We start from the raw sequence: 20,275 nt of genomic DNA, 5'->3' as shown, positions 1-20,275 counted from the left end.
AGGATGGAGGGCAGGCTGCAGACCTGGACATGCTGGAATTTAGGGAAGACGTCAATTGGTGAAGGTGGTGGTGGCAGCAGCTCAACGGCTGCTCTCAATTTCCCATTCATGGCACTGACCTGCTGCCTAGTCGTCAATTACAGAGGAGAGGCTGAAGTAGATGGCCCTTTACAAAAACTGCCCCTCTGTGCTGAGGATATCCAGGAACAGGAAGGGAAATGAAGGAAGAGGTGGCTACAGGAACAGAAGAGGGAACAGGATGAGGCCAACTAACCCATATGGAAGGCGCTGTTGGGAATTCATGTGACTGTTCATACATGTTGTGTTGCGGTTGTTTATATTTTTAGTCTTCCAGATGACCACTGTTCTGTCATCTGTTTTAAAGAATGCTCAGGCTGCACCAGTCCTGTGAAAAGACCTAGATATAGACCTGATGCTGCAAATAGTGCTAGCTGATGGTGGCGGTACGGCCCTTTAGTTTTTCTCAAACAACTTGCTTCCTGCCTTGGTAGGTTGCTGCACCACAAGGTCTTCCTCTACGAACTGCTATGATGACTCTCCCTGCCTCTCCATGTTAGATTGAGTACTTCATCCTCTTCGTCATCCTTCTCCTCCTGAGTGGACTATGTAACAGCAAGCACTGCGAACCGGCACCTCTGTTTCCACATCCCCTTGGAGTACACAATGCCTGTGGAGGTGTTTCAGACGAAAGATTGTCGGGCATCAGTGCATTCAATGTCTTGGTCTTCTCTCTCGGCTTGTTTGGACTATTCGGTTGACATGCACGACAGTGAATGATCAAACAGCTCCTCAGTCTGATCCATGTGGACTGTTTCGGAATGTGTGGCGAGTTTGGGGTGAAGTAGAGGGGAAGATGCTCATGGCTAACTGGTACAGACTGACTGCTGTGTGCCTGCAAATAAGAGGAGGTGGTCGTGGTACTTGAGGCGCGCCGTGTCATCTACTTTACGACCCTGTTGTGCGTATATACCGCACAGCCAGAACAACTAAGGAATAGCAGGGAGCTTGCGTCGCCTCATGCAGAATGTGAAGCCATTGCTTCAGTGAGAGCCGCTTAAAGTGCCAACTTGGCCCGTCCTCTACCACCAATACGACTACCAACAGAGGTCCCCTTACCTCTTGCTTTCTTCACGTTTTCGGGGGTTTTTAGTTTAATTTTACTTTTCAGCTAACATTGTAGATTGCCAAAAACCATTCTTGTACTCCCTATGTATAAAAACCATAAAAGATCCTATACTCACCTCTCCCAGCTCTGTTCTCAGTCCCGGGTCTGTGTTGAGGGACTACAGTCAGCCTGTGTATGGGATGTCACAGGTTATTTGCAGCCAATCAAAAACTTCAGTACTCAAGTGCTGAGGTTTGTGTGATTGGCTGCAGCAGCCTGCGAAATGCAATACACAGACTGATGGCAGCTTGTAAATACTACACCATAGGGAAGACCGGAGGATGTGGCGGTGGAGCTGTGGGGACCCAGGAGAGAGGAGTATAAAAAACAAAAACACAGCTTGGACAACCCCTTTAAATCAGGACAATGTTGGACATCAAAACATGGCATCTTCAAGAGTTACAGAATCACTTTGAGGGAATCCAATTTTATGGTATTGTGTTTGCATAGGTCATGAAACTATTGCATAAGACTACAAACTCCCCAAAAATACTTTAAAGACCATTTATTATCTGCAAAAAGTTAAATACAACCAAGGTCTGATTGTCAAATAAGTAAAAACATTTCTTTATTAAATGTTAACTTTTTTTTCTTCTATTAGTTAAAAAATATTTTGATCATGAGGATTCATTAGGTGAAGAGCTGATGAAAATTAGGACATTGATTCAAGTTAGATGTCAGACAACAAACAAAACAAAGAACATAATAAGTAGTAAAAAAACAAACAAACAAACAAAAAAAAGTTAAGTGCAGGCATAAGACATCCCATCAGGTGGAGGCAGGTAACAAAGACACGGAATTGGTTCTTCCCTCCAGGATACAGTATTACAAGGCAATTCGCATAATATCACAGAAGCACTGGGCCTCATTTATGAAAACTGTCTAACTCCCCCCGCTGCCAACAGCCTCACAGTGAGGAGGTACTTTCATTTTTCCAGATCAGTAAAACAATAAAGCCTGGTTCTTACAGTTTTCTATGGAAAACAAGGGCAGATTTTCTATTAGACAGTTTTGATAATTCTCCCCACTGACTCTTTGCATAGCTTAGGTTTTCAAGTGAAGATGCGCACAGGAATGTAGAGGAACCATCGATTTGACGCCTAGTCAGAATCCTCATCATCAAGGTATTCTTCTGCATTGCTGGATGTTCGGACGAGGCCTAGGAAAACAAAGATGGAGGATGAGAAGCTACATAATGACTGACATATACGAAATCTACATTGTTTTGTCCATCTCGTTCGTAAAACAGAGCAGTCCTTCATGTTATTGTGATCTTCACTGGCATACGCTCCCAAGACCTGACAGTAAAGGCCCATTTACATGCAGAGATAATCCTTCAAAGGATTGAAAGTTTGTGATCTTTTTGCAAGTGTTAAGGCCCAGTTACACGGTCCGATGATCGCTCAAACGACACTGAGTGACAGCTTTGAGTGATCATTTTGCATAAACCTTTAAGTAGCTACTCAGCTACTTAAGAGCAATTGGGTGTGCAAATGAAGCCTTAGCTGAAAGCAGTTAATAGCCTGAGGGCTCCTATTCCCTTTCAGTTCTTTTGTTCTCCAGGGGGAAACAATGCTATCAGCACTCCCCATGGAGAACTGCTGATAAGGCTGAATGACGATTTTTAGGTCGGACTGAATTTAATGATCAGCTAGCAGTGCACAATGGCCGTGCGTTTAGACGCAACGATTATCGCTCAAACGAGCGCTTCTTAGCGATTTGTGAGCAATCGCTCTGTGTAAATGGGTTTAATGTAAGCGAGCCATAAAACCTCTAGGCGGGGCACTGGCTAGTTAATTAATAAATCTAATTAAACTAGTCCCTCCCAGCTGTTGGCTGTTGCTCGGTTTTAAAAGTAGTTTTCATTCACTAATACGCATGTGGCCGTTCCTTGTGATGAAGTGTGACCGGGATCAAGTGTACTTTTATGCAGGCAAACATGGCAAGAGACCAGTATGCCGCACAAATTGTAAAACAAAAAAAAAAACCCTGCACTTCCTGACCATCACTACTACTGTAGCCTCTATTCTTAGCTTTACTGTTTTCTTTCAAACGCAAGTCCAGCGCCCACCTCGGGGGCATTCTGTCTATATCAGCCCCTCTCACCTTTCTTCACCCATGCAGTTTGCATGCACTCTTTACTTTCCCAAGATGCCTCAATCCCCCTGAAGCCACAGTGAAACATAAATCGCCCTCATAAATCCCCTACCCACCTGCTCACCATCGCTATCCTGTTATTACTAGCAGCAGGGGACATTTCTCCCAATCCTGGCCCACCCTCTAGTGCTCCTAACTAGAACTTCCCACCTGCCCCACTGAGACACTCTTCTAGCCCAACCACTAGTCCGTGCATACCCTCCCCGGTCTCATTTCAATGTGCGCTTCGGAATTGCCAGTCAGCATGCAACAAACTCGTCCCCGTCTATGACTAGTTCACTGCTAAATCCCTAAACCTGCTAGCTCTAACAGAAACTTGGATGCAGCAGCCTGACACTGCCTCCCCACTGCACTGTCTTATAATGGCCTGCAGTTCTCCCATACCCAAAGACCGTAAGACAGGCGAGGTGGAGGAGTAGGTGCTCTTTTTTTCTTCGCAATGCACCTTCCAGGTCATCCCCAGGTACCCTCGCTCATTTCCCCATTGTTCGAGATACATGCCCTGCGACTTTTCTGTCTGCTGGTTATTCACCGCCCCCCAGGTGCTCATCTGTTTCTGGATCACTTTGCCGCCTGGCTCCCTCACTTTCTCTCCAGCGAAATCCCAACCCTCATCCTAGGAGACTTTAACATCCCCACAAATTACCCCATTTCCCTCTCAGCTTCTAAATCACTCACCTCCTCCCGTGGTCTCACAACTCACAGCCTCTCCCACTCACAGGGATGGCAATACTCTCGGTCTGGTCTTCCTCTGGCTCTGCTCTGCCTTCCCCTTCACTAACTCCCCTCTTCTGCTCACACCATAACCTCCTCTCTTTCCATGTCAAGCTTCCTACCATCTCCCCAGACCCTCCTACCTACCGTACTTACAGGAACCTTCATGCCATTCACACCCAGGACTTTGCCGAGTCCCTACAGTCCTCTGTCCCCTATTTCTCTCCTCTCCTGCCTGACCTGGCTGCCGCACATTACATCACTCTCAAACATGCTCTGGATGAAGTGGCACGCCCCGTGACCCAAGCAACCCGATGCAGACCGCGGCAACCCTGGCTCACGTCTCACACGCATTTAAACTGGTGGTTCTCTAGGTGTGCTGAACGGTTGTGGAGAAAGAGAACGTCTGCGGACTTTTGAGACTATTTCAAATTCATGCTCCGAGCCTACAAATCTAGCCCTCCACCATACCAAACAAGTCTACTTCACCTCTCGTCTCCTCACTATCTCATGTCATGACGCCACAAAGGGCTATCGTGAGCGCCAATTTTATTATTTGTGGCTGGCAATTAATTGTGATTTCTTTTGTTTTGTCCGAATGCCAGTGCCCTTGGGCACAATTTGTAGTTGTGAGTGGTAAGGTGTGGAATTTTGCATAACTTGATATCCCTCACTTCATATTTACATCTCTTATTTTCCTCTACTCACTGTCAAAACTGACTCTCTCCTCAGTTACTCACGGTTTCTCAGATTTTTCTCTTGTCTTTCTCTCTCTGTCACGGCTGATCTCTCAGTGTCTTTTCACTTCTCTCTCTTGCCTGACACTTTTTCTCCTGTTGGGGGCTTCTTTTTCTAGCGCTCTCTTCCTGGCACCGCTCACTCCCCCCCCCCCCCCACCCCCCACTCTGTCCTTTTTCCATGTTGGCATACTTTTTTTTTTTTAAAGTTAAAATCCCACATATTTGGTATCGTTGTATCCGTAACAACGCATGCAATAAATTGATAATGCTTTTTATCCTGCGCGGCAAAAAGCGTAAAAACAAAACAAACAAAAAAAAAAAAGAGGCAAAACGCTTATTTTTTTCATTTTATTCACAGAGATGGAAAAGTCTATGATACTATAATAAAGCCCTTTCACAGTTACAGAATAAAAACTTGGAGATTCTTTATTAGGGATACTCTAAAAAAACCTATATGGGCTGACATACATACACAACGTAGAAAACGAAGGATAAATAAATACCCTTTCTCGACAGTAGCCTCCACTTTATTAATATATATATGAAGGAGACTTGATCGTGGATAAGTGCTATTGGAAACAGTACTAGGACTTGTAGGTTCCTTCACCATGCACAAGAGAGGTTTTGATGCACGGCCAAACTTTAGGTTTCCTAGCAATCTCGACCCTGGTGGTAATATAATGATGATGGTAATCAATTAACCCTTTCAGAGTGCAATAGATGACAAATTGCAAATCTATCAGGGTTACTGCTATCTGTTCGATAAACAGCTTGAGATACCATTTTGCTTTAAGACAAATGAACACAAGGGGATTTCTCCCATAGATAAGGATGTCTCAAACAGTTTTAAAGAGCTCACAAATCGAGAAATCCGTATATGAGAAAAGCTCGACGCGTTTCCCCACAGTCTAAACTGTGGTTCATCAGGAGCCTGGATAGAGCAGTGAGTCTATGATACAGCACTTGATGATCATAATAGATCCGACATGTATGGAGGATTCGAATACTGTCGTATGGGGGCTCAGATTTGATAGTAAATTTGATAATGAATCCAAATCTTGTATAAACAAGGCGCTATTATTTGTTCAGTAAGATAGTCACGATAATACATGGATATCTAATAAAATATATAAAGGGAGTCACTCTTTGTAATCAACTACTTCAGCGGACTATCACCCTCTGAGATCAGAGTGTTACAGAGTATAAATCGTAGCGGAGCCGGATAAATATCAGAAATTGGCTCAATGGACATATGGCCAGAATACCCGCTTTGTCCTTTGGCTAAATTTACAGCTCTCGTCCCTGGCTAAATATAAGCCAAGTCGCTTAGGAGTAGTCAAAGTGCTAGCTTCTATTTGTAGTAGCTGAATATCTAAGCACCGATATTACGCTGAAGACAGAATATGAGAACAAACACTGATCTGATCTATCTGCTATATATAATAGCCATTTAGGTCAGAGCACCAAGGAGACACCAAAAGAAAGAAAAAATAAATGAACAGAAAGGTCTAAGACCTGTGGCTCTGATGGTGAACCACAGGTATAATGCCAGATTGACCATCACCATCAGAGCCACAGGTCTTACACCTTTCTGTTTGTTTATTTTGGTGTCTCCTTGGTGCTCTGACCTAAATGGCTATTATATATAGCAGATAGATCAGATCAGTGTTTGTTCTCATATTCTGTCTTCAGCGTAATATCGGTGCTTAGATATTCAGCTACTACAAATAGAAGCTAGCACTTAGGCCTCCTTCCCACGAGCGTGACGGGCTCCGCCGCGTAATATTACGCAGTGAAGCCCGTCACGGCGCCCCCCAGAGCCCCTATACTTACCTGCGGGAGATAGCGTGAAAACGCTTTCCCGCCGGCCGCCGTTGCGTGACGCGCCGGCCGCGTCGCGTGACGCGCCGGCCGCGTTAAATGACGCTGCGGCGGTAGGTGGGGAAGCGTTTTTTCACGCTATCTCCCGCTGGTTACAGCGGGAAATAGCGTGAACGGACGGCTTCCATTGACTGCAATGGAAGCCGTCAGCGCGTACAGCCCGTCCTCACCCGCAGCAAATAGAGCATGCTGCGGGTGAGGACGGGAGAAATCGCGGTGCGTAATTCCGCGGTGGAATTACGCATCGTGAGCATTGTGCTATTAGGTTCAATAGAACCTAATAGCAGGGGGCCACGCAGCGAATTTTTGCCGCGAATTTACGCGGCGTAAATCCTTTCGTGGGAAGGAGGCCTTAGGCCTCATGTCCACGGGCAAATTACGAATTAAAATCCGGAGCGTTCTTCCCGCACGCGGATCCGCACCCCATAGGAATGCATTGACCACCCGCAGGTAGTTAAATACCCGCGGATGGTCAATAAAAGTGAATTAAAAAATTTCTGGAGCATGAAAAAAAATGGACATGCTCCATTTCAGTGTGGATCACGTGTACAGGAGCTCAGAGCACATGGCTCAATTGATCTCCTGCATGAAAAATAAAAGACAATTACAGTGCATCCGCAGCCCAAATCCGCGTTACAAATCCGCAGCAGATCTGATTTTCGCCGTGGACATGAGGCCTTAGACTACTCCTAAGCGACTTGGCTTATATTTAGCCAGGGACGAGAGCTGTAAATTTAGCCAAAGGACAAAGCGGGTATTCTGGCCATATGTCCACTGAGCCAATTTCTGATATTTATCCGGCTCCGCTACGATTTATACTCTCTGTAACACTCTGATCTCAGAGGGTGATAGTCCACTGAAGTAGTTGATTACAAAGAGTGACTCCCTTTATATATTTTATTAGATATCCATGTATTATCGGGACTATCTTACTGAACAAATAGCGCCTTGTTTATACAAGATTTGGATTCATTATCAAATTTACTATCAAATCTGAGCCCCCATACGACAGTATTCGAATCCTCTATACATGTCGGATGTATTATGATCATCAACTGCTGTATCATAGACTCACTGCTCTATCCAGGCTCCTGATGAACCACAGTTAAGACTGTGGGGAAACGCGTCGAGCTTTTCTCATATACGGATTTCTCGATCGTGAGCTCTTTAAAACTTTTTAGGACATCCTTATCTATGGGAGAAATCCCCTTGTGTTCATTTGTCTTAAACAGCTTGAGATACCATTTTGCTTTATCGAACAGATGGCAGTAACCCTGATAGATTTGCAATTTGTCATCTATTGCACTCTGAAAGGGTTAATTGATTACCATCATCATCATCATATTACCACCAGGGTCGAGATTGCTAGGAAACCTAAAAAAGTTCGGCCGTGCATCAAAACCTCTCTTGTGCATGGTGAAGGAACCTACAAGTCCTAGTACTGTTTCCAATAGCACTTATTCATGATCAAGTCTCCATATATATATTAATAAAGTGGAGGCTACTGTCGAGAAAGGGTATTTATTTATCCTTTGTTTTCTACGTTGTGTATGTATGTCAGCCCATATAGGTTTTTTTTTTAGAGTATCCCTAATAAAGAATCTTCAAGTTTTTAGTCTGTAACTGTGAAAGGGCTTTTTTTCATTTTACCTCCCAAAAAAAACGCAATAAAAGTGATCAAAAAAAGAGACGTGTGTACCCCAAAATAGTACCAACAAAAACTACAGCTCGTCTCACAATAAATAAACCCTCACAGAGCTCCATCCATTAAATGCAGCTATTAAAAAAAAAAAAATTCCAAAAGGTGTTTTTACTGCGGAAAAGTGGAAAAACCTAAAAATAAATAATTTTTGTATCGCTGTAACCGTACCGACCCACTGAAAAAAAAAATGTGTTGTGTCATTTATGCTGCATGAGTAACGCTGTAAAGAAGAAAAAAAAAAAATCTATGGCTGAATTGATAAGCTTTCTCTCCCTGCTATCAAAGAAAAATAAAATAAATAAAATTTTATATATATATATATATATATATATATATATATATATATATATACATACATACATACATACATATACATACACACACACACACACACACACACACACACATATATACACATATATACACATATATACACATATATACACACACACACATATATATACATATACACACACACACACACACACACTATAAAAGTTTTACAATATAGTCTATGCATTCAAAAATGGCACCACTAAAAACTACAGCTCGCCATGCGAAAAACGGCCGCATTGACGGAAAAATAAAAAAAAGTTATGGCTTTTGAAAAACGGAGAGGAAAATCTGGCAAAAAAAATAAATAAAAGAAAAATCAAAAAAAAATAAATCAAAAAAAAAAAATAAATAAATAAATCGCTGCATCCTTATGCCCAAAATAGGCCGTGTCATTAAGGGGTTAATATAGGGAGTCTGAATAGATTTAGCCTCACCCTCTTGAGTTAGCTACACCACTTGAAAAGGCCTCTCCTATTTCGCCACAACCTGCTGCTCATGTATCACCCTATGATGGGCTCTTAGGCTGATCGCTCTGTATTTCTACCCCATTTTTCTGTTTTATTACACAGTATTTGCACTAACTGCGCTGCTGCAATGTGGACAGAGCTGCGAGTTGCTAGCTGCGGGCCCGCTAACTGCTGATCGACGGGGTTCCTCTGTTCATCCTGTGATCCACATCTGTTGCTCGTCTGTGCCGTTACCTCTCTGATGGTTCTCGCCTATGAGCCAATAATGCACGAAAAGTAACAGGAGACCTTAAGGCCTCATGTCCATGGGGAAAATCAGGCCCGCTCCGGATTCTCCATGTAGAATCTGCAGCGGGTCCCTCCTGCCCCGCGGACATGAGGGCTGAAAATAAGAATAAATGAGAATAAACTCACCTCCCATCCGCTCCGTTTCTTCTCTTCGCCGCGGCGTCATCTTCTCTCGTCGCGGCCGGATCTTCTTTCTTCGGCTCGGCGGATGCGCATGATGACGTGGGTGACGTGCCCCGCGCATGCGCCGTCCCGAAGAAAAAAGATCCGTCCGCGACGGAGAGAAGATGGCGCCGCGGCGAAGAGAAGAAACGGAGCGTGTGAGTAAATTCCGAATTTTGTCTCCCGCGGGTCCGGACGGCTTCCATAGGCTTCAATAGAAGCCCGCGGGAGCCGTCCCCGCGGGAGACCCGCATGAAAACGGAGCATGGTCCAGATTTTTTCATGCTCCATTTAAAAAAAAAATCCCTTTTATTGACGATCCGCGGGTATTTATCTACCCCGCGGGTGGTCAATGCATCCCTATGGGGTGCGGATCCGCGGGCAGGAGAAGAGTTAAAATCCGCTGCGGATTTTAATTCTTATTTTGCCCGTGGACATGAGCCCTAACAGAGAGCTGGGCTTTCAGATTGGGATTGCCATCCCATTGGAGAATGAGTACCCCGGAGTGAGGGCAAGGGAGTACCCGCACAACATTCAGGAGGGGGTGAAAGAACAAGTGCATCAGAGTCAGGGCGGTTTCTGGCTACTTTACACTGACATGTGCACCAAATAGTTAGAGGGCATGAATGCTACAAGCCTTGTGTTTGGCTGAAGTGACCGGTAAGCTTTAAGGAGGCGCCTTGTGTAGGTAATATGCTGTAACGACGCAAAACGACTTACACCATAATGCAACTGCAAAAGTTTTGAATGCGCGACAAAAGTACATTTTATAGAACATCGAGCACCTTGTAGAACACAGAAGTTACCTTGTCCCTGTCTCTTCTTAAGCAGTGAGGCACATTGTGCGTTTGTAGCCATGTCCAAAGCCAGCTTTTTCTCATTATTCTGCAAATCTGTTCTTGCTCCTATAGGGAAAAAAAAAAAAGCTACTTTTTACAGCATACACAGTTTCGGTGTAGTGCAACCATGGCTTTACAGTTCAGCATTTTACCCTTCTGCGGCCAGGGGGTTTTAGACATTTTACACCTCTAGTCACCAGAGCAAATTTTCACCCTTGACATATAATGCTCTCTCCTCCCCCCCCCCCCCACACACATTTGCTCGGACGAGTAATCAGCTACTCAAGAAGAGCGATGCCCGCTCGAGTATCTGCCTTAAAACGAGCGTGCTCGCTTATCTCTAGCTCTGTATGATAGGCTGTCCATATGCAATATATTGCGTATGGGCAGCGTTTCCATACACATCACTGCTCTGAACAGAGCGGGGAATTTAACAAAAACCAAAAACTGTGCATGTTCGTGACGCCAGAGCGTATGGGCTGCAAGTGGGTTGTCAGAGCAGCGGTGCCGGACGTGTAATAGAAAGGCTTCATTCCAATTTTCTACTGAGGTCATCAATATTAAATCCCCCTCTAAAAGTATGGATTGTAGAGTCAAACGGCCAAATTAGATGAGCAAGTTGTCGTCTTCACCCCCTCTGAAGAAACCTCCCCTTAGAAGATAACGTAAGGTCCTTTTATACAGGAAAATAAACCGCCTGTAATGAGTATCGATCGCTGCTCACTTAAAGGGGTTGTCCCGCGCCGAAACGTTTTTTTTTTTTTTTTTCAATAGCCCCCCCCGTTCGGCGCAAGACAAACCCGATGCAGGTGTTGAAAAAAAAACAAACGGATAGTACTTACCCGAATCCCCACACTCCGGTGACTTCTTACTTACCTTGCGAAGATGGCCGCCGGGATCTTCACCCTCGGTGGACCGCAGGTCTTCTGTGCGGTCCATTGCCGATTCCAGCCTCCTGATTGGCTAGAATCGGCACACGTGACGGGGCGGAGCTACAAGGAGCAGCTCTCCAGCACGAGCAGCCCCATTCAACACGGAGAAGACCGGACTGCGCAAGCGCGTCTAATCGGGAGATTAGACGCTGAAATTAGACGGCACCATGGAGACGAGGACGCTAGCAACGGAACAGGTAAGTGAATAACTTCTGTATGGCTCATATTTAATGCACGATGTATATTACAAAGTGCATTAATATGGCCATACGGAAGTGTATACCCCCACTTTGTTTCACGGGACAACCCCTTTAAGGTTTCAAGTTACAATTATTGTGAGGATTTGAGGAAACCATCATTCATTTCCCTCCTCCCATAGTCACATTATTGTATGCAGCACACCCGTTTACACGAAGGGATGTGCTGCCAGCAACCAATACATTTCTATTCCTCAATAAAAAGTTGAAGATTTATAGTTAATTTTTTTAAAATTAGTATATTTACGCTAAAATAAAGTATGGTAATGGGTTCATTTTTCGAATGTTTTGATAGTATGTATGGTTTCAGATTACAGGGTGCACACGGCAGCACTTTTGGTTGGCATCGGCTTTGGGTCATTTTCTTTCTTATGGATAGATTTTCATTTTATTCTGTAAATTTGTTTTACATCTTTATGTAATTGTGTTTTTTACTATCTGTGTCCCCCATGACGTCATATAAGACCTCTGGGGGACATTCACATTTTTTTTAGCATTTGACACTTTGAATGAAAGCTACACGTTTGCAAGCTCAATATTGGACTAACCTGTGTGCATCTAGCCTTATAGAGATTCCAGAGTCCAAGAGGATGATGCATCTTAGGCTAAATAGACCACCATCCAAAATAGTTATTATTTAGCCACAATGTTTTAACAAAAAAAAAAAAACAAAAAAACAAACCCAACAAAACAAACAATGCTGCAAAATGCTATGTATGATTTCAGTCTTAACCCTTTCCAATCCAATTTATATCCTGGTTTTCCTAGAGGGCTTACTCTTTTTCTTCTGTTATACGACGGCGCTATATGCTGGCTAAAGCCAGTACTGCATGAGGTGACACATTGGATAGGCTCCGACAGCAGAGAGGCTGGCAATATACAGTAAGAGAACCTCGACGGACGTCTTCCAACATCGGAGCTGTACAGCCTTAAATCATAATGTCTTTAGAGGTCAGTCAGTGGATTGGAAAGGGTTAAGAGGATGGGTCACTAGGTTGGAGTTTTCCCGGATTACACTACTACTGATGACGTGTCTCAGGATAGGACATCAATAGTTGATCATCATGGGTCCGCTGTTTGGGATCCTTGCCGATCAGCTGTTACTTGTGTTACGGCTGCAGCTTCTTCTCCTCCTCAGGTCTTTGACGTTGCATACAAATCAGTCGCATGGCCCCATGCAATGTATAGCGGTATGAACAGAACAGCGGGGCGCACCCAAGCACCGCCATCACTTCAGTCAGCTGATCAGCAGACCCCCACCGCTCAGACATATTTGTGGATAGGCCATCAATGGTGTACTCCTGGGAAACCCCTTTAATTTAGAGCATCTAGGCACATGGACACATGCATCTTGTGTATCTGGTCATTCTAACGAGTTTCCCGTGAATGGCACCAACATCCTGGTGATCTAGTTACGATTTGAAAAAGTGTCTTCTGTAACAGAAATCTGCTCCAAAACCTTCAACATGGTGGGAGACATTTATAAAACAGTCTTTGCTGCCCTGAGCAACCAATCACAGAGCGGCTTTCATTTTGCAAAGGCAGAATATGAAATGAAAGCTGAGCTGTGATTGGCTGCTATGGGCAACAAAGACACTTATAATATAAATCTCCTCCAGTATGTTTAACACATGGCCTCCATGTTACCACCTACAGCATAAGCGTTTACACCTCCATGTATGTGCTAGAGGCGTTGGAAGATGCAGTCCCATGACTGCTGGTGGCCATGATTGTTGCAGAGTAGGAAAATCATTTTTAACACTTAACATCCCAAGAGTAATTATCTTTTTCATCTGTTTGTAACACTTGTATTGACAAGAAAAAAAAAAATCATTAACCCTTCTTCCATATAAGAAAGGAACATTTAAACTCACCTTTCAAGAGCAACAATTCTACAATGTCGGCGTACCCTTTCCATGCGGCAGCATGCAGAGCCGTGTCACCAAGCTTATTCTGAGGGATAAAGGCAAAAATAGGAATTGTAAAAACATATTATTTCAAATTGTCAGGTCTAAAAAAGTCACATTACAGGGGTTGTCCAGGTATAAACAACTGAGGATCTAGCCTCACGATTGGTCACCAACAGGCATTCGGCGGCGGTCCACCGGGAGGGACGCTTTATCAGAGTACGGAGTTGGAAGCACACAGCCCTGATCTTTATGCTGCAAGCGTTATATGCTTCTTCAGTTTGTTGTGGGCAAAGTAACAAAGAACAATCCGATAAGAATAGGTCTTCTGTGTTTGCATGGTCACATCATATATAGCGCCCTTTATAAATGCTGTGACCATGCCAACACAGACCTAGAAAAAGCAGCTAATCAAGATTAGCCCAATAAGAATTATACTCCTTAGTGCACAGATCAGCTTAGGTAAATGTAAGATCAGAAGTAGAGATCATGTACACACCGACTGCAGCTCTAAGAGCAGTGTGAGTGCAGAAAAGCTGAACTGTCCCAGTTACTACAGAAGCTGAATGCCTGACAAGCAGCAGTGGATTGCAGAGGAGCTGCACTGCAAACCTGATTTACAGAAGTGGTCTGAAAAATTAGGTATGCTTTAACATTCTGGGAGAATTACTGAGAATACTGTGACTAAAGTTGTGCTTTACAACTTGGTATTCATAGAGGGGAGATCTCTTGCACCCACAATACAAAGTACCATACATACACAACATGCTCATGGGTTCACATAAAGGCAGGAATCTTACCTGCTGGTTGAGTTCAATGTTTGGCTGTGTCAGCAAAACCTCTACAACATCTGAAGGATACATAATGTACAGTTTAATGGTATATATTAGTCTACCATATTAAAAGAAAAGTTTATATCACTAAGAATAGCAACAATGTAACAAACTTCTAAAGCTGTACAGGCTTTCAAAAAGGTAGCCGACAAGTCATTTCCAGGCTGGTGCTGCAGCGCCAAATCAAAGGGAAAAAGCAGAGGATACAGAAGAACAGTTCCAAATTACCTTTATGTCCTCCATGAGATGCCCAATATAACGCAGTGCTTCCAGCTTTATCCAAACCGTTGACTCCAACTCTGTTCTCTAAACACTCTCTTAACCAACTCAGGTTACCTGGAATTTAATAGGAGATTTATTTTACAACAGGAACAACAAGAGCGTTTCAACCTCCCTATGAATCATACCGGCGGTCATAAAACGTCATAACAAGATGCTATGTACTAATAGTCACTAGACAATTGTTGATCTGCTTGGGAGTCTGGGTTAGCCGTCACCTAGGTTACTGCGGCTTTAAAAAAGTTCCTAATGTACTTTATAGTTTAGTACATACTGAGCTCAGTCTATTTTGAACAGCTGTAGCTGCAGTTCTATTGGGGCTACAACACACTTTAACCCCACAGATGCTGCAGTCATTGCCGACTGTGGTATCTAAAGGTTTTTACAGAAAAAAAAACCAAAACTTGATCATTACACAAGGCTTTAACCCCTTCCCGCAACAGGGCGTAAACTTACATCCTGGGGATAGCGCGAGATCACTTATGATCCCGCGCTATCCCGCAGCGGGAGCCGGCTGTCAGTTATAGCCGGCCTCCCGCTGCAACAGCGGGGGTGCATCGGAGATGCGCCCCCAGCTGTTAACCTCTTCCCTGCCGCGATCTATGTAGATCGCGGCATGGGAGGGGGTTCACAGAGGGAGCGTGCGCTCCCTCTGTGAAGTCACCGGGCTTTCGCGATATAATCGCAGAGAGCCTGGCTGGTTACCATGGCAACAGGACACCAGCACTGGCGTCCTGTATTGCTATAGCCTGTGATCGCTGTATTAGTGAGAAGCCATGGCAGGGCAGTAGTCCTGCCATGCCTTATCACAGCGATCATCAGTGCTGTACTGTAAGTGCCCCAGAGGGACACAAATTGTGTAAAAAAAGAAAAGAAAAATGAAAAAAAAAAAAAAGTGTAAAAAATAAATTAAATAAGTAAAAAAACCCCTTTTTTATGCTTTTTCTCACAGTAGCATAAAAAGTAAAAAAAAATTAAAACCCCACATATTTCGTATTGTCGCGTCCCTTACAACGCGTAACAAGTTGCATGCTTTTGACTGTGCACGGAAAAAAAGTAAAAAAAAAAATGCTAAAAAAACTGAGGCAAAATGCTAATTTTTAGCATTTTGCCTACCTAAAAACGCAATAAAAGTGATCAAAAAAGCCGTATGGACCCCAAAATAATACCAATAAAAACTACAGCTCGGCTCGCAAAAAATAAGCCCTCATGGAGCTCCGTACATAGAAAAATAAAAAAGTTACAGGACTTTGAATGCAGCAATAGAGGGAAAAAAAAAAAAAAAAAGATTTCCAAAAAAGGGTTTTTATTGCAGAAAAGTGGAAAAACCTAAAAAAAAAAAGGGAACGATTTTGGTATCGTTGTAATCATACCGACCCACAGAAAAAAAATGGAAATGTCTCATTTATGCTGCATGATTAACGCTGTTAGAAAAAAAAAATCTATGGTAGAATTGATGCGTTCTCTCCCTGCTATCATAAAAAAAAAAAACTAGAAGTTTTACAATATAGTCTATGTACCCAAAAGTGGTACCAATACAAACTACAGTTCGCCACGCAAATAACAAGCCCTTATACGGCCGCATCGACGGAAAAATAAAAAAAAAGTTTTGACTTTTGAAAAATGGAGAAGAAAATCAGCCAAAAATTGCTGCGTCCTTAAGCCTAAAATAGGCCATGTCCTTAAGGGGTTAAAGATAAAAACAAAAAAAATACCCCTACACAATTGTTATTGCCACATCCTATACTATTAATATTATACTGAAAGTTCCATGAAAATAAAAATATTCAAAATATCCATTTTATAATCATCCCAGGTTTCCAAAAATGGGAATTAAAAAAAAAAAAAAAGTATGTACTTCAAAATGGTACCAAGTAAAACTACAGGTTGTCCCTCAAAGCAAAAACAGTCCTGATACAGCTCTGTCGATTGAAAAATAAAAATCCTCTGGTCCTGGAATGTGGCGCCACAGAATTTTTTCTTATGTGCAATAAGTGCTTATATCTTTCTAAACATATTAAAACCCTTTATAATTTTGAAGTTGCCATACAGAATGGCAGAACACAGAGCCCTGCTAAATGGTTACTAACGACCTTCCGCTGTACAACACTTACCTCTTTTAGCTGCCTCATGCAGGGGATTATCAATGGATTCTGCCTGTTCCGCAACTGTAAAGAAAGGGTTAAAGCAATGACTCTTTTCAGCATCCTGTTCTAGCTGATCGCACACTGCATGCAGCCGACAATCACTTAACGATACTAATGTACTTCAAACGCCTCCCATTACCGATACACCCCCTTGGCGCTCTGTAGGTCAGCGTCATACGGGTTGTTTTGGTTAGCCCGCCTGCAGACGAACCATCTGGATTCCGCATGTTGGAGCCCGCAGCGGAGTCCGGCTCTGACCGCGTGGTTATGGATATAAAATCAGTGATCACATACAAACCAGGGTCCACGTTTTGCAGGTCCACACTATAGCTTTCATGTGTTACATTTGGGGTTTGCCTCCAATTTCACTCTTTGAATTGCAAAGTGCAGAATTGGCAGTGCCAACCCATGGCAGAACAGCTATGATGCGGCTTAAAATCTACAGCAAACCCTCAACATCCACAGCAGAAAAATGTGCGCTGTGTGACTGAGGTTCAGAAAATCTCATTAACTCTATAGTGCCTGCCATATGTTTTACATGATGGTCTTTAACCCCTTAATGACATGGCCTATTTTGGCGTTGAGGACCAAGCGATTTTTGGTATTTTTCCATCTCCATTTTTCAAAAGCCATAACTTTTTTATTTTTCCGTCGACGCGGCCGTATAAGGGCTTGTTTTTTGCGTGGCGAGCTGTAGTTTTTGTCGGTGCCACTTTTGGGTACATAGACAATATCGTAAAACTTTTATTATTTCTTTTTTATGATAACAGGGAGACAAAACGCATCAATTCTGCCATAAATTTTTTTTTTACAGCGTTAATCATGCAGCATAAATGACACACTAAATTTTTTCTGCGGGTCGGTACGGTAATAACGATACCAAAATTCTTATTTTTTTTTTAGGTTTTTGCACTTTTTTTGCAATAAAAACCCTTTTTTTTGGAAATCTTTTTTTCTTTATAGCTGCATTCAAAGTCCTGTAACTTTTTTATTTTTCTATGTACGGAGCTCTATGAGGGCTTATTTTTTGCGAGACGAGCTGTAGTTTCTTTTGGTTCCATTTCTGGGAATGTACGGCTTTTTTGATCACTTTTATTGCATTTTTTGGGAGGCAAAATGCTAAAAATCAGCATTCTGCCTCTGTTTTTTAGCGTTTTTTGTTACGCTTTTTGCCGTACAAAATAAAAAGCATATTCACCTTATTGTACGTGTCGTTACGGACGCGTCAATACCAAATATGTGGGGGTTTTAATTTTTTTAACCTTTTTTTATGGTAATATTAGAAAAAGCATAAAAGAAGCTACTGCTCTGCCATGCCTTATCGCTTATACAGCGATCATAGGCACAGGCAATACAGGACGCCAGTGTCTGGCATCCAGTTGCCATGGTGACAGGCTGGGCTCTCGCGATGACATCGCGAGTGCTGGCCGGAGACACAGAGGGAGTGCAGTCCCTCTGTGAACTCTTTTCCTGCCGCGATCTCCTTAGATCGCGGCAGGGAAGGGGTTAACAGCGGGGGGCGCATCTTCGATGCCCCCCCGCTGTTGCAGCGGGACGCCGGCTGTGACTGTCAGCCGGCTCCCGCTGCGGGATAGCGCGGGATCATATGTGATCTCGCGCTATCCCCAGGACGTACTGGTATGTCATGTTGCGGGAAGTACCAGGCTCCCAGGACGTACCGGTACGTCCTGGGGCGGGAAGGGGTTAATGCATTTTATTTTTTCTGATTAACGTACCACTTTGTACTCATCACTTCATTGATGAGATCTGCTCCGTTCCCCTGTTGTACCAAACCAAATCTCACAGCAGCCCGGAAGTCACTAGCTCCATACAGGTCTATGAGACTCCCATTGTAACACTAAGGCCTCATGTCCACGGGGTAAACAAGAATTAAAATCCGCAGCGTTTTTCCTGTATGCGGATCCGCGCCCCATAGGAATGCATTGACCACCCGCGGGTAGATAAATACCCGCCGATGGTAATTAAAAAATTTCTGGAGCCTGAAAAGAAATGGACATGCTCCATTTTAGTGCGGATCACGCGTGCGGGAGCTCATAGAGCACATAGCTACATTGATCTCCCACATGAAAAATAAAAGACAATTACTGTGCATCCGCAGCCCAAATCCGCGTTACAAATCCGCAGCGGATCCGATTTTCCCCGTGGACATGAGGCCTAAAGAAAAAGTCTTCCAGTCTACTTCACCGATGCGACTCACAGCAGAGATCACGAAGGCCAACTAAGGACTGGAAGAGGTCGGTCATCGATAAGTATATTTACTGCAATTGTGTCAATTGTACACTGGAGAGAAGGTAAAAATTTTTTTTTTTTTACCCGCAATAACCTATTAATGCCCATTTCTGCAGTTTCTGCATTTCTCTTTAAAGAGGTTCGGTCATTAACAAAAATTAAGTCAATACTTAGCTACTCCTTCCCAGATCTTCTCCTGTCTCCTGCATTCTACCGGCAGGTCAATGTAGGCTACGTCCCTTTGTGATGTAGCGGACAGTGCCAAGCAGGAAGCGCCGGATTCTTTGTCCCGCTAATGCAAGCCTGCGCCAAAAGGCAGTGTGCATGCTCAGTCCCAGCAATTGCTTGGCATAGCATCCGGCACTTTTTGCTTGGCCGTGAACGCTACATCACTAGTCACATAGCCTACACCGACCTGCCGGAAGACGACTGCAGCTGCATAACTGAAGAGGAGGATCACCGGCTTGCAGTGATGTGACCCGGGGGACTGCAGGAGCCAGGAGAAGATCGGCAAGTAGACGACCGCATGGGGAGGAATAGGAATTCTAGAAGTATAGAATTTTTGAATGACAAACCCCTTTAAACCAAGTGAGCCAACAATAAGGCCCCGGTCACACATCTTATGTTGGCCGATTCCACCACAAACACCACAACATTTCAGTAGTCAATTGAATGCTAGAGAATTCGAGCTGAGAAGAGTCCCGCTGTGCGCGCTCGGCAACTTGGCAGCACTGGAAAGAGGTACCAGACACCGATCCCCGTTTCCTCGTGTTTGAGCCCAACAACGTAGTTCATAGGGGGGGGGGGGGGGGGTTAAAATGTGATGACCAGTTCCTTTAAAGCAGACGTTAACAATTCTTCAAATGGTTGACAAATACTCGTTTTCTGAAACCCATAAGCTACAAGAACGTTTGGCTGTGGGGGACACATAGCATATCATCGGGAACCATGTCTATGGCCGGCCCAGTCTGAAGAAGGTGGCGCATGAGGTGCAGAACCTTACCGTAGTTACTCGGTATGAGGCCAGTTTTCCCTTTGCAGGTGCCCTTCCACCAGTTTGTATCAGTCTGGGAAGAAAGGAAAAAAAAAAAAAAAAAAAAAAAAAAAAACTTTAGACACTTTTTATATACATTCATGCAAAAATTGAAACCCATTTTAGAACGGTAGGACAGAAAATGCATAAAATTAGAGGCACATG

At 43.7% G+C, this 20,275-nt stretch overlaps 1 protein-coding gene across 1 annotated transcript in view; it reads right to left on the bottom strand.

Moving 5' to 3' along the window:
- Positions 1-1,676: 1,676 nt before the first annotated feature.
- OSTF1 (osteoclast stimulating factor 1) overlaps positions 1,677-20,275 on the bottom strand; it is a 31,201-nt gene continuing 12,602 nt past the window's right edge. Inside the window, exons 4-10 of the mRNA XM_066604158.1 lie at positions 20,081-20,144; positions 16,795-16,848; positions 14,630-14,737; positions 14,369-14,418; positions 13,536-13,614; positions 10,440-10,538; positions 1,677-2,345 (exon numbers count right to left, since the gene is read on the bottom strand). Coding sequence (XP_066460255.1) covers positions 2,287-2,345; positions 10,440-10,538; positions 13,536-13,614; positions 14,369-14,418; positions 14,630-14,737; positions 16,795-16,848; positions 20,081-20,144 — 513 coding nt within the window. The 3' untranslated portion in view covers positions 1,677-2,286. The remainder of the gene's footprint in view (positions 2,346-10,439; positions 10,539-13,535; positions 13,615-14,368; positions 14,419-14,629; positions 14,738-16,794; positions 16,849-20,080; positions 20,145-20,275) is intronic.

The sequence above is a fragment of the Eleutherodactylus coqui genome, chromosome 5 (assembly GCF_035609145.1).
Source record: "Eleutherodactylus coqui strain aEleCoq1 chromosome 5, aEleCoq1.hap1, whole genome shotgun sequence".
Lineage (NCBI taxonomy): Eukaryota > Metazoa > Chordata > Amphibia > Anura > Eleutherodactylidae > Eleutherodactylus > Eleutherodactylus coqui.
This window is presented reverse-complemented; position numbering and strand designations above follow the sequence as displayed.